Source organism: Mauremys reevesii, linkage group 22 (genome assembly GCF_016161935.1).
Source record: "Mauremys reevesii isolate NIE-2019 linkage group 22, ASM1616193v1, whole genome shotgun sequence".
Classification (NCBI taxonomy): domain Eukaryota; kingdom Metazoa; phylum Chordata; order Testudines; family Geoemydidae; genus Mauremys; species Mauremys reevesii.
Window position 1 is genome coordinate 16,927,324 of NC_052644.1, and position 14,819 is coordinate 16,942,142.

At 50.0% G+C, this 14,819-nt stretch overlaps 1 protein-coding gene across 1 annotated transcript in view; it reads left to right on the forward strand.

Annotated features, from left to right (window-relative positions):
* The first annotated feature begins 1,445 nt into the window (after positions 1–1,445).
* The window catches only part of LOC120388759 (butyrophilin-like protein 9), a 35,353-nt gene continuing 21,979 nt past the window's right edge, over positions 1,446–14,819 (forward strand). Inside the window, exons 1-3 of the mRNA XM_039510830.1 lie at positions 1,446–1,512; positions 10,240–10,327; positions 14,059–14,343. Of these exons, the coding sequence (XP_039366764.1) occupies positions 10,261–10,327; positions 14,059–14,343 (352 nt within the window). The 5' untranslated portion in view covers positions 1,446–1,512; positions 10,240–10,260. The remainder of the gene's footprint in view (positions 1,513–10,239; positions 10,328–14,058; positions 14,344–14,819) is intronic.

Here is a 14,819-nt window from a genome sequence, read left to right on the forward strand (position 1 = left end):
TATTAGGTGAATATACTATTTCTTTTGGTTTTTTTACAGTGCAAATATTTGTAATAAAAATAAATGTAAAGTGAGCACTGTACACTTTGTATTCTGTGTTGTAATTTAAATCAATATATTTGAAAATGTAGATAACATCCAAAAATATTTAAATAAATGGTATTCTATTACTATTTAACAGTGCAATTAATCACAATTAATTTTTTTTAATCGCTTGACAGCCCTAGTTGAGATGCTTCATCCCCACCCACCTTCCTCATAACAGTAGCCCAGAGGCATAGAGTCAGCCCAGAGGAGCGTGACCAGGAGGGACGGGGCAGCAGGAGGGGAGTAGGGCTAAGGTCAGAGCCTGCCTGTGAATGAACCCCTGGTTCTGAAGGGTCTCTGCTCCTTAGAAGACATCATGCTGAAAATGGCTAGTTTGGAGGACACTGAACTGCTGCAGGGCTCCTGAGCTGACACCTGTCTTCTAACAGCCTCCCTTTCCATCAGAGAGTGAGTCACTGGGCCAACGCTCCCAACAGCCTCGGGCAAGGTGTGCCTGGATCACACACACACATGCCCAGAATGGCAGCCAGCCAGTTGTAAACCAGGGTCTGACACAGGATGAGCTGGATCAGGTCCCATGCGTAACCCCTGCTAGCCCACTGTGGCTTTCTGGGCTCCTGTAGGGATGAGAACAGGAATTAGGTGTATGGAGTGTCCACGAGCAGTAAGTGCTCTGTCTTTAGCCAAGAGGTAGTGACCCATGCATTTTGGGCTTGGGTTCAGTTGCTGCATCCCACCCATCCCGGGTTATCCAAATAATACACAGATAAGATGTACTAACGGAGCTTGTTCCTTAGCTTAAGTGGAAGAGGCCTGTGCTGTGAAGTGGGAGATCCTGGGTTCAAAGTGTACTCATGACCCCTAGTAGAAGCACTTGCACCTACTGTCACAACGACGACTCCTTACAAGTCACTGGCGCTGTTCCACCCTGCAACTCCTGTCCTATGTTCAAGCTACTTGCATTATTTTGCACCGAACCTTAGATCCCTGGGCTGCTGTTTCCTGTGCATGCCCCACCCTGCTAACACCTCCACAACACTGCACAGGCTGGGACAGGAAGGGCAGCTTGGTGGTGGGAAAAGGGGATGGGATGGGAGTAGGGAGCAGATCCAGGGACAGGGAGTATCAGCACTCAGTGCTGACCTGCAGTGGGCCTCCTGAGTGATGGGGGGATGAATAGGAACCCAGTGGCACATAAACTCCTCACTGCTCACTGTGTCACCACAAGTAACCGAACACCTGCCCTGGATCCTGGCCAGATAATAACTCTGCTGTAATACTCAGGTTAATGTGTAACAGGTGCCCTGGAGCTTTCACTTTCCCTTGGTCAGAGTTCACACACAGCTCTGGGATCCATTTTCCCATCTGCCCCAGCACGTCTATTCAGTTCCCTGAGCGCTCTGTTTGGGGCTGGGACTCCTGGCTCGCTCCATGGCATCTCCTGGGACACACTGAATCCTTAAGGTAGGTCCCTCCCCATTATTACCCTGTTCCTTTGCTCTCAATGGCTGCTCACACTCCGGCACCCTGGAAATACATCCCCACTGCCATGGCCTGTTCCCACCTCTCAACAGCGCTGGGGAACTCCTGATGGTGGGTGTGATTCACTGCTCAGCCTGTTACCCCCTCACTGCAGGGTGTGGCCAGCTGGGGTTCCTTGTGGCCTTTCCCTGGAGGGTGTGGTGGGGTGAACGGGTGGTTTGGTGCCTCTTGAAAAGGGCCTCACAGCCCTGCCCTGCCAATGCCCCTAGGAGGAGGGGCTGCCAGGCCAGAAGTGTGTGTGGGGGGGGGTGGGGGGGTGTCATGTGGCTCAGAGATCTAAATGGAAGGTGCCTCCCTGGTTTTTATTATTATGTTTATTACAGTAGCACCTAGAGGTCCCAGCTAAGATTGGTGCCCCCATTATGCCAGGTGCGGCCCAGATCACAAATGAGATCAGTGCCCCACTGCATAAGGTGTTGCACAGACCCTGTCTGAGATCTGGGCTCCAATGTGCTGGGCACTTCATAGACTGTAACCGAGATCTAGACCTCGTTGTGCCAGATGCTACACAGACCATGATGGAAATCAGGGCCCTATTGTGCCATGTGCTAAACAAACCGACCAAGACCTGGGTCCCATTGTACCAGGTGTTGCACATACAGACTGAGAGAGACCGTCCTTGCCCCAAAGAGCTCAGTCTGGCAATCAGGTGTAGCTGAGCCTAGCTGGGCTCAGAACCTTCAAGCCTCGTCTCTATAGGACATTATGTTGTGTTAGAACATGTGTTAACCCAGCACAGGAGGCTGAACACACAGGCCTGGTCTGTGCTGGAGGGATGTGTGGTGTTAGATAACGTATCAACTGTCAGACCTAGTAGTTCATTGAGACCTCAGCTCACGCTCTGCCAACAATGGCAGTCTTGAATGTCGGCCTGTGCCCTTGAGCACCTCTGCACTTTCTCCCACGCTGCCGCCATGCACGGGAACAGCTCCCCACCAGTGTTCCTAAAGCCACCACCTTCCCCTCCTCAAAATCGCTCCTTGGAGCTACCTCGCCATGGGGCCTATTTAGCGCTGCTGCCTGGTGCTGGCTAGGCTAGCGGCCAGCTGGGACTCTGCTTCCCTGCTATGCTCCCTCTTCTGTCTTGTTACCTTGTCCTCCCAGCCCCTCACCACCGACGGGTTTGTCTATTTCACTCACTGGCTGCGTCTTGTCTGACATTTAGATGCTGAGCTCGTGGGGGCAGGGACTGTCGTTGTTATATGTCTAGGGTGACCATATTTCCCTGTACTTAATATGGGATACCTCGTAAAATTACTTGTATTCAAGCAAGTTCCATAGCAATCAATCATACAAATGTGCAAAGTAACATCAAGTTCACTGAACCCTTGTTAAAAAGAAATACTGTGCAGAAGGATTATTTTTATTTGCCTTCTTATCTTTAAGGCTTTAGGGTTCACATGGGTGTGTCACCCCTCTCCCCCACTCCCGTACACCTTTCTCACTCTCTGCCCTCCATGCCTGGCTGGGCCCCTGGGATGGACCCACCTCTCTTGGTACCTGGCACTGTGTCTTCCCGAGGCAATATGTGGGTGGGGGGCATGCAGGGTCACATGCCCACCCTCCAGGATTCACACCAGAATGTGGCCAGCAGCAACCTTTATGTACTGTGTGGGGGGAAGAGATAGGAACTGCTTCCATCTGCAGGGGAGGAGGAGGAGGGGAAGGGATGACCTAGTGCATGTCCTTGCAGAGCTCTTCTCTTCCCCCTCCTACCCTACCCTGTGGCTGGAAGCATCTTGTCCCTTCCTGCCCACATAGTGTTGAAAAGCAGCTAACACCTCCAGGCTGCTACTGGCCACCGACATAACCCAGCTGCCTCCTGTCCCCCAGCTACAGAACACGCAGGAAAGGGTTAATCCCTAAGGATGCATTATGCACCAGGCCCTTGGAACCTGATTACAGGGACTTCAGCAAACCCAGCCAGAGAGGTGGCTCAGCAGAGCAGGGTGCCTAGAGACCCAGGGTGGGGTGTGTGTGTGATGAGGGTGCTAAGCCCTTGCCCTGGGGGCTGCTGTGGAGCCTGCAGCCTGAACAGGCTGGCAATTGCTTCCCCCCCACCTGCCACTCCAGAGCTTAGATGAGGGCTGGAGAGGCTTCTCCATGTCAGTGCTGTGCAGGGCTTTGCCACATGCAGGGCTCAGCTCCTCCTGGCCAGAGCTCCGAGCCAGAGCGTTGGTGCAGCCAGAGGCAGTAGGGAAAGAAAGGAGCCTGCCTGCCAGGCTGCTGGTGAGCTGAGTGCTCTGACCAGGGGCTGATTCTCCACGCAGTGCTGGGAACAGGATGTGTCCCACTAGGGGGGATATGGAGAAGCAGCGGGGCTGGGGAGGCGGGGGCAAGAGGCAAAGCAGGGAGAGGACAGCGAGAGGGGGAGCATGTAAAGGGCCGCTGGTTGGGCAACAGTGGTGATGACACGTAAGCGGCCGCTGCCTGGCACCTGCCCGCACTCACCAGTCACTGCAGCTTGCAGTGTGCAGCCAGTATTGGCCAGAAACAGGAGGGAGATGGTGAGGACCTGATGGCTGAAAACTGGCATGCAGCGGGGGCTGTGCTGATGAACTGGCAGGGGAGTGGCAGGCTCCACACACTGCATCTTTGCCCCGCCACCACCCCTTGCACCCCCACCCCCATTGTCAGCCACTGGACCCCCCACTCACTACTGGTGGGCGAGCGGCTGGCAAGCAGGGATCCAGCTACCAGCATGACCTGCCAGTACTGATGGGGGGAGAGAGACTGAAAATATGGGACATCTGCAGGAGGGCTTAAATATGGGACTGTCCCTTGAAAACAGGCATCTAGTCACCCTGTACATGTCTGTACAGCACCTGGCACAGTGGGGCCCTGATCGGGGTTCCTTGTCAATACCGTAATGCAAATCATACATTACAGCAATAACTAGCCTGGTTCAGGAGCACTGTGCTGAACACATTGTTGCTCATGGTGTGGAAAAGGACATCTGTGGTCAGCGTCGTGTCAGCTGGCCACGGTGACCCCCAGGAGTCATTCTAGTGTTGTTATTGTGGTAGCACCTGAGGCCCAGTCCTGGAGCAAGGGGCCCAGTGTGCTGGGCGCTGCACAGACACAGAACAGAGACAGTCTCTGCCCCAAAGAGCTCACAGCCCAAGGGAAAGATTCTAGGGTGATCCACAACCAGCTGACACCATGTTACACATGACACGTCGTGTCTACATTGAGGCTGAATTCCTGCCTCTGTAGAGACCAAGGACCAGGATTTCACCCTAAGTGGTTAGTGTTGTTAACACACATTCTAACACCAGGCAGTTGCCCTGCGCAGAGAGACCATAAGGGCCCTGGCTGGACTATGCTCATCTGGGGAGAGCTGGATTTGCTGATCAGAAGCCAGGAAGCTCTGGGGGTTTAAGAGCTGTTCTGGGTGGTGTTGTGTGTTGGTTTCTATTGTGGGTCTGGAGCTCACAGACTGTTCATCTGCAGGAAGGTCGGGATGGGGCTCCAACTCGCTGGGTGGTGGGTAACACCTTCAACACCACTCAAGTGATTTAGGAGTTTAGGGCTGGAGTCACAGGGTTGCAGGGCCTGACTCCCAGGTGCCATGCTGTCTAGGAGACTTCACAGCCCCGAGTTGGCAAGCAGGCTCCCCATACAATGTCTGGGAAGAGCTGGGCACCTACCAAAGGGCCCCTCAGAAGCCAGCACGCTGAGCAGGCAGCTGCTTAAGCCAGCCAGTGAAATGCAGGGGAAAAGGGGCAGGGCTTAGGTTCCAAATATACAAAGGGATTTAGGCACCTCACTCCCATTGATCTGGACCTTAGGTGCCTGACTGATGGGCTGGAGGGAGATGCCTCCAGTAAACCCTCACCTGGAATTAGGCAACTAAACTTGATCAGCCCTTCCTTGCACAAAGCCAGAGAGATAAACCCGTCCCCCTGCATTACAGCCAACAGCCCAGGGTCAGGGCACTCAGCTGGGATGTGATGTGAGAGATCCAGGGTCAAATCCCTGCTCCAATAACTATTAAATTATTTATCCAGATGGACCACCTCCAACAGGGGAGACTTACCCCACAGCTTGTTACTAGGGGACTCACCTGGGATGGTAAAGACCTGGGATCAAATCCCTGCCCCAAATCAGGCAGATGAGGAGAATCAAATCTGGTTCTCCTACAGCGCAGGTGAATGCTTCAAGCAATGACTCTTAGGTATTCTGACCACATGCCTCCACTCTCTCTCTCTCTCTCACCTGCTCCCAGCTGTCTTTAGAGCAGGGCCTGAACTGAACTAGTAGGTGCTCTGAGAGCAGTTAGCCTTTAATCTGTCTATGTCCTTTTGTGGATCTGACTCTTGACTCCTATTGAAAGTCAATGGGTCTTATGTGTTTTTTCAGTATTTTACCCTGTGTTATTAGGCTGAACAAGAGTCCTGTGAAGAAGCTGGAAACTAGAACTGGTCAAGAATATTCCATCAAAAATGTTTTCATGAAAAGTGACTTTCAAACCTATATGAAAATTTTCAACAAAAAAAATCATTTCATTAGAAAATTTTTAATAAAATGATTCACATCAAAAAACATTCATTTTGATTCCTGTCTGATGGAATCCAAATGAAAAATGTTTGGCATTTAGGGAGGAAAAAAATAGGGGCTGAACTTATTTTTTCTTATAATTTTGTTTCCATTTGATTTTAAATAGATTGGTTGGAAAATCAGTTAAACCCATTATTGTTTTGTTGTGAGTCATTTTGTCAGAATATTGGACTATTTTAGGAAAACTTTTGAATAAAAAGAAAATTTTCCTGAAAAAAAATCCCCACTGTTACCATACTCCAAGAATCCCCAGTGCCCTGGCTCTCTGGCATTCAGAGCCCCGCTTTGCTCAAGGGCATGCAGGTAGTAAAATGGCCCAGAAATGTATGCTCGCCCTTTGCTCTGGGGCGGGGCCGGAGGTGCAATGATAACAGAAAGCACTTGGTTGTGCGTTTGACTCCAATCCCTCCTTCCTATGCCAGAAGGGGCTAGGAGCTCTGCAGAGGGTGGGGCTGGATTAAGGCAATGCCGGGCCCTAGGCTCTCACCGACATGGGGTCCCCATACACCTGCCCCCTACCTGTTGCAGTGGCACTGACAGAATCCACCTTCCCCTCCTAGAGAGACAGGTCAGCACATGGGCCCCCTCTCACCCCCAGAAGGGTTGGGGCATCGACAAGGATTTCCCCCCCTCACCCTCACTACTTCCCTCAGCAGCAGGGTGTTGGCTGTAGAGATACATTTGTGCAAGATTATAATTTAGAGCATGGTATGGTATGATGAATATATAAATTTTGAGCCATGGCTGGTTGCAGGGGTGCAGAACTCAGTGTAGCTGTGCTCACTAGTTCATCACCACAGACACTCTTTAGTTTATTTTTAATAAAAGTTGTATTCCTTTTTCATTCACTGTTTTTAATGAACCCCAAGATTATTACAGAGATGCTTGGTGGGGGGATGGGTCCCCAGTGCTCTTCCCCCCTACCACACACACACACACAGTCCCTGCTGGATGGGGTTGGCAGGGCCCCCAGAGGTGGGGCTTGCTGTAAACGTCCCTCTGAGCTGCATGGGGCAGTTCCCCTCTTGGAGCTCCGTGCCATGGCTCTCTGCAGACTCAGGCAGATGTTGCTGGGACTGTTAAACCCAGGGCGCAATTGTGAGCTTTTCTCCTCACACGTGAAACTGGGGAACTTATATCATCTTTTAAACACAAGACAAGAGTCTGCTGGGCCCCTGGGCATAGGCCTATAGTGCCTAGGCCTTAACCCTGCTCTCTGGCAGTTCATGGCATTCCCCAGTGACCTTGGGTAGGCAAAGAACGGAGGTCTTGTTGGGGAGAAGGTCCCCATTGTTATGCTACCGGCAGACACAGAAGAGTTAGGTAAAAGCATAAATTCTGTGGCTGGAGGGTGCAGTGTAAGTCAGCTTTAATGCTAACAATCCAGAACAATAATACAGGGAGAAATGAAGCTGGCTGCTCCTTAAAACCTACAACTTAACCCTGCCCAGGGCATCTGCCTATAGTGCCTAGGTTTTAACCCTGCCCTCAGGAACAACATGTTATTCCCAAGTGACCTTGGATGGTCTTAGAAGGGAGTCTTGTTTGGGGAAGGGTTTCATGGGTTCCCCCCTCGGATGGGGGTACCACTGAGCTCTCTCACCCACCAGCCTGGGCTCCCTCTTACACTGTGCTGCTGTGACAAGCTGCAGATCTGCTCCCGGTCCTACACTTCCACCAGCATTCACACAGGTTGGGACACACCCAGCTGCAGTTACATGCAGGCTCTCTGTTCAGCCACTGTATGAACCAACAATAGAAAGGTTACAGCCAAGATAACCACCAGCATCCCAGACATGCACCCGCACAACTGGAATATAAACCCAAAATTATACCGTCTTGCACTGCACAGGGAACTGTACAGCGTCAGCTCATAGAGTTCTGCCCTCCCTCAGTGTGGAGAGGAAATGCAAAAACACCTGCTCCTTGAGCTAAGATCCCCAAGCACTTGACTCCAAACTTACTAGTTTAGCTTAAAAATAAAATAAGTTTATTAACTACAAAAACAGATTTTAAGTGATTATAAGTGATAGCAAACAGATGAAAGCAGATTACCTAGCAAATAAACAAAAATGCAAACTAAGCTTAACATACTAGATAGATTGGATATGAATTAGTAGATTTTCACACTAACCAATGGTGCAAGCAGGCTTGCAGATTCTTGAGGCACAAGATGTGTTTGTTTTGCAGCTTGGGTTTCCCAGGTTTTCATACACAGGCTAGAAATCCCTTTAGCCTGGATCCAGCATTTCTCCCAGTTCAGTCTTTGTTTGTCGGGTGTTTCCAGGAGTCCCCTTTCTGTGGGGAGTGAAGAACGACCAATGATGTCCCTCCCTGCCTTATATAGCTTTAGCATATGGCAGGAACCTTTTGTTTTAAACATGGTTCCCATACCAGTTTGTGGCAAATACAGACATCCCAAAATGGAGTTCATAGTCATGTTGCCTGGTCAGATGCACTTGCAAACCTTGCTGAGTCATAGCAGCCATTACTACAGGCTGTCTGGAAGGTTCACACAAAGGTTAACTTCTCCCAGCGTCCATTGTCTTTGTTGATGGGCCATCAGCACTTCCTGACTTCTTCATTGTTGTACTTGAAAGGATACTTGTGGGTGTCATCCAGAGTAAGCACATTTGAAATACAGATACATAGTCAATGTTCATAACTTTATATACAAAAGTGATACATGCATACAAATAAAATAATTGTATTAATCAAATCTTAACTTTTCCAATGACATTTTACATGACCTGTCTTGCATAAAATGCATCACAATTATGCTAGAATCATATCATAATAATATCACTATGAAGAATATGGGGTGTAGTGTCACAGAGGGAACCCATGGTTATGTTCCCAGCACACACGGAGGAGTTAGATAAAATCATAAATCCTCTGGCTGCAAGGTCGCAGTGTAACACAGCTTTATTGTTTAGAATCTAGAATGATAACACACAAGGACCCAAAACAGAGAGAGAAAAAGCAAGCTGCTCCCTAAGAGTGAGAGGCCCAGGTCATCCCACCTTTCTCTAGGCTGCTTTCTGTAGAACTGCCTGCTCCTTGACCTAGATTGCACACTTCCCTACAGAGACCCCTGCCTGCCAGCAGGACCAAGAAAACCCATATAGCATTTATAGTGCCAGTTTATAGTTCCTGTACAGTTTTCAATGTACCATGAACATGATGGATGGGCTTGGAGAAAGCTGGAAGTGAAGCAGAAATGGATTCACAGATGTTAAGGCCAGAGGAGCCTGTTCTGACCATCCAATCTGACTCTGTGTACAGAGAGCCAGACAATTGGAGACAGGAGTCCTGAAGGTCTGAGCAGAGCTGAGATGGCCCCTTCTGACTTCCTTCCTTCCTCACTGTATCTTGATGTAATGTCTATTGATGTGATTGTCTCCCATTGGGACGGGGGAGCAGGCATCAGACAGCACCCCTGGGTGTCTTTAACAGCCAGTGCCACCCCGTCTGTATGTCTTGGCAGCATCACTTTATAGAAATGGGTGACTTCCAGCCAAGTTGACCCTCTACAAAGGTGCCCAGATGTCACCCACCAGCCAGTGTATGAGACAAGCCCCTCTGGGCCTGATCCACACAGCATGTGAGTGTCGCAGCTCCAGCTGCACAGCCTGACTCTGTAGCTCACACTGTAGGGCCCAATGCAGTTAGCTGTGGAGAGCCCCAGGTCACTCATCCGCTGTGTTATTCGAGGTGGTGGCAGGCACAGAGCCAGGCCCCCTTTGCAGCAGGGACAGCGGTGTGGGTACCACAGTGGTCCTGCTCTGCTGCAGGCTTCCCCTGCACTGATATCAGGGGATAACTGCACCAACACATGGTCAGAGAACCGACAAGGGGAGGAAATGGAGGTGGATACATGGCACTGCCTGGGGATGGAAATTCCTAGTTCCAGGCCTGGGCATGTGGCAGGGCAGCCTGGGTGGGGTGAAATCCTCTCCTGTCCCTGGGGAGCTGCTCTGGCTGGGAGCAGAGTGGGTCAGGTCGGATGATGGATGGGGCATGTTCCCTGCACTGCTGGCCCCTTGCACAGTCTGGGGAGTGTTAACCTTCCCTGCTCTCTCCTTACAGGTCCCTGCCTGGGGTGTCCCCATGGCGACATGGTGGCGGCTCTGTGTGTGCAGCCTGGGGATCCTCCTGGCGCCGTGTTCTCTTTCTGGTAAAAACATTTGAATCCCAATTATATCCCTCCCTGTCCCCCATGTGTGCTGTCCCCTACAGGGCTGGGGTAAGGGGATCTGAAGCCCAATGACCTCCCCCCAACCTCCTCAGTTCTGCAGTGTAAAGGTGGCCAGGCCCAGGAGGCTGTGGGGTCAGGATAATGTTGGGGTGACCAGGCCATGTCCTACCTCTGGGTGGCAGAATTGTTGAATCTTGCAGCAAGTCACACAGCTTCTGCTGCCCCTGAGAGAGACTCCGAGAGCCCCGGCACTGATCCCTTCCTGTCCTGCCATGGGTCCCAAAGTCAGCATGCTGATAGACCTGCCCCTCTGGGAACTTAGAGTCTCATGGCCTGCAAGACCGAGATCTTCACACCTGCCTGAGGGATTGGGGTGCCGACGTGCCAATAGGATGAACGGGAGCTGCAGTATCATCAACTCAGAACCTTCAAACAATGTGAGTCAGGCCTCAAATATCAGGAGATTATCTCAAAAAAATCATCAGATTTAAAAAAAAACAAAACCCAACATTTGGGGCCTCCCAGTTTCCCTTTTTTTTTTTTTTTTTTTTTTTTTTTTTGAGCCTTCAGTCACACTCAGGTCACATTTGCAAGCTTTTCTCTGCAACCACTAGAGCTAGAAACTGACTTTTTGTTTGAAATGAAAGCTAAGATTCTCACAGAATGACATGCCTCCAGGAGCTGGGGCTTATGAAAAACCCATGGTAGTTCCCAAAATCTGGCAACACTGGATCAAAGTCTCTTTGGTGGCTTTGAACATCTCACCCTTATCCATCCTCACCTGTAACCACACAGTGAGGGCCCGGTGCTGCAGCTCAGTAGTAATTGCTCTACGTGCCCCAAGCTGGAATGGACGAGCCTGGAGACCCTTCAGACACAGCTACTGTGCAGACATAAATCACCCTCAGATGCTTAATTTCTTCAAGATACCAATCACCAGAATGGTGACTGCCCATCTGAGCCAGTTTTTGTTTTTGTTATTGAGCCGTGGAAGAGACATGCATCGGCCCAAAGGTCCATCAAAGGCTGGATACTCTCAGGCCAGGCAGAAGCCCTCTGATATGGCTTCTCAGCAGCCACTGGGGGCTACGTGGATCTGAAAATGGTTCATCAAAGAAGTTGCTTGCAGTGGAAAGAGCTTGTAGCTGGGTGCCATGGGGCTGTTCAGGGCACTATGTACTGGTAGGTAGCTTCCAGCTGGGGCCACCCCATGCCAAAATAGTGTAGGTAAGTTGCAAGACGGACACCTTTGGTGGAGTTTCTGGGAGATTGTAGGACAGCATAGGAAAAGTAGCTTGTGTCAACTATGGTACGGCTGCACTGCCATGCATCCACACTGAGAGTATCACAATTGAGCTACACATGACTCAGCCCTCGGGAACCAGCTATGCATGACTGAGGGTGTTTTCTTTAGCTTCACAATGCCCTCTCCTCTTTCCTTCTACTCAGTATGTTCCTGTCGTTCTCTATTGCGAAGGAGTTCTCTCTGGCTGACTTCCCGTACCCTGTGATGGGAATAGTTGGCCGGGATGTGGTGTTACACTTCCAGTTCTTGCCCCTGACCAGGCTGCCCAGCATGGATGTGCAGTGGAGGAAAATTGGATCAAGATTTATCTGGGTTCATGAGTACAGGAATGAGGTTACCCGGGACCATCTGGGGCAGAGGGGAGTTACCAGACCTGGACAGAGCTTTTCTGCAGGAGTTCAGCAGTGGGAACGTCTCCCTGAAGCTGAAATGGCTCCAAGTGGCAGATATTGGGACATACCATTGCTTTTTGAAGAATACAGAATGGATCCAGGAAGCCACCACTGAGCTACTGGTCACTGCTGAGATGCAGCACTAGGGGATGTAGAAGGATGGAATGTCATTGCCTCAGTAATGCTGGTCAGGTTGCTGGAGCTGTTCCAGCTGTTCAGTGCTTCTATTGTTTGAACTCCAGTGTTATCAGTACTAGTAGATAGTGCAGCCTGATAATTCAGCAGACCTAAGTGTTACTCACAAAGAACGACCACGGGCATGGTTTGGTGACAAAGGCACTCAGCCAGGTTTATTACTCTCAAGACACAGTCCTAATGCTCTGGCTCCGTGGTTACAGGTACATTAACACTGTGGCAAGCTGTGGCTCAGTCAGAAGCCCCTAGGCCACACAAAGAGTTAAGGTGAAGTACCCAGCATTTATAGACTGAAACAAACATCTGGGATCAACAACTTACATATGAACTTACATGACATCTGTTTGTTACCTCCCCTTGTTCCTGATATTTCAGACAGAACATCTATATACATTGTTCTGGCAAATCATTTTATCTTGTACTAGATTGGGCTGTAAAAGCAGCAAAGAGTCCTGTAGCACCTTATAGACTAACAGACGTATTGGAGCATGAGCTTTCATGGGTGAATACCCACTTCGTCGGATGCATGTGTTGATTGGGCTGTATCTGTACTAGCCTTCTGGAATGTATTTTCATAAATATCTAGTGCATAAAATTTCTTGGGAGTGACTATGATTTGGCAACAACTTTGCCAAGTTTATATACCAGACAGTGAAATTGGAAGCATCTGCTTTAATACCTGGCCTGACTTTGGTTCACAACCTCTGGTTCAGGCCTCAGATCTTGCACCAGGCCCAGTGCTCCAGGTGCCTTTTCTTCTCTAACATTAAGCCCTGGGTACCGTCACCGGGGGCTCTGTATCTGTACCCCTCTCGATCTCCAAATACTGAGCCCAGCATGGCAATAGGGTCCTGTGCTGCAGGGAGTGATGTGTGGGACTCAGCAGGGGGCGCTTTCCCCTCGCACTGAGTGCTGGCCCCATTGTGGTACTAGCAGAGCCAGTGCTGCATTAAACAACCTCTTTTCTATGGGATGTAAAACTGCGGTCCTCAGCTGTCATGCTCATTGCAGTGCTGTTTGAGGACATTTACCTTCATTGTCAGCCCAAATCTCAGCTCATGCCAGAAGTACATTTGGCCTCCCTGAAACTCATCCTGAACCAAGTGCTATTTTTTTGTCCCACGGTACTGACCACATGTTCAGTTCTGCAAAAGGATAGTGGAAGGTACAGCGAAAGTAACCTAGCTCCAGACAATACAGTTCATAAACATCAAGCCCCAAATGAGTGGCCCTCCTGTGATAATGAAGAGCATTAAGGTTCTTTTAAATCATCTCCCATCTTTGGTGGCTCCTAGTCCAAAGGCTCCGCAGGAGACATCTGCTTTTAGGGAGAGATTGAAATGAGAGGAGGGTGGTTATGTGCAGCACAGGGAGAGGAAAATCCAAGCATGAAGGGTTGGCCTGGGCACTGTTACCAGTGTGAGAGAAGGACACCAGAGGGACAGTATTTAGGAGGGTGATACAGGACAAGTGGTAGCAGAGATGTAGGTGGGGTCACCATCCCTCACTTCCTGCTCTGTACTCAAATGATCCTGACAGTTCCTGGACTACATTTTAGCAGCAGGTGCAGGAATTTCTGTGTGTAGCAGTTTAACTTTTCCTCAGTGAGTCTGCAGGGCTAAGTGCTCTATGGAAATACAAGACAGTATTATTTAATTTTGCCAGTCATCAGGATGAGGGATCCCAGGGAGGCTTTGCACATACGGGAATGGAGCTTTCCAGTCACAGCCCCCTATACCCAGTGGTAGCTGGGGAATCACATGGTGCTACCAAAGACACAATTTCCTGACACACACAATCTCTGTCTTTCCCTGCAGCTGTGGCTCCCGTGTTCATTGATGTGCTGGGTCCCAGGGGTCAGGGGATTGAACTGGCCTGTAGATCTGCAGGCTGGTTCCCCAAACCCGAACTCCAGTGGGTTGGCAAGAATGGGAAGAACCAGGCGATGGAGATTGTGACCAAGGTGACTCAGGACAGGGAGAACCTGTACAGTGTTGTGAGTCACGTCACTGTCACAGAAGGAGAAGACAATGGAGACATCAGCTGCATAGTGCAGAATGGCCTGTTGGACTCCGAGCGACGATCTGCCATTCACCTCTCACGTGAGTTCCTGCCCCCATGCAGAATGGGATGTTAGTACTGCCCAGTGTTGTTAAGGCTGCTAAATTGTTACTGCTGCCTATTATTGGAACTCCACGGATGCTCTTGGAGCTGCATGTTAATTCAGCAGAATTCTATGTTATTTATAAGAAAGAGCACATGCTCAGTTCAGTGGTGATGGCACTCGGTCAGGTTTATTGTCAACAAAACATGGTATGTCTGACATTTGGTTGAGAAAGGTAACTACTCAATAAACTCTGAGTATGTCTACACTAGAAACACTACAGCAGCAACACTGTAGTGTAAACAGTTATTACAGCATCAGATGGGGTTCTTCCATGGCTGTAGTAAATCCGCTTGTCCGAGAGTGTCTACACCTGTGGTTAGGTCAGCTTAAATACATTGTAGAGGAAGTGCATTTTTTCACAGCTGAGAGTGATTGTAATAGTCCGAGGTTGGGGCCGTGCCCTCTCAGGGG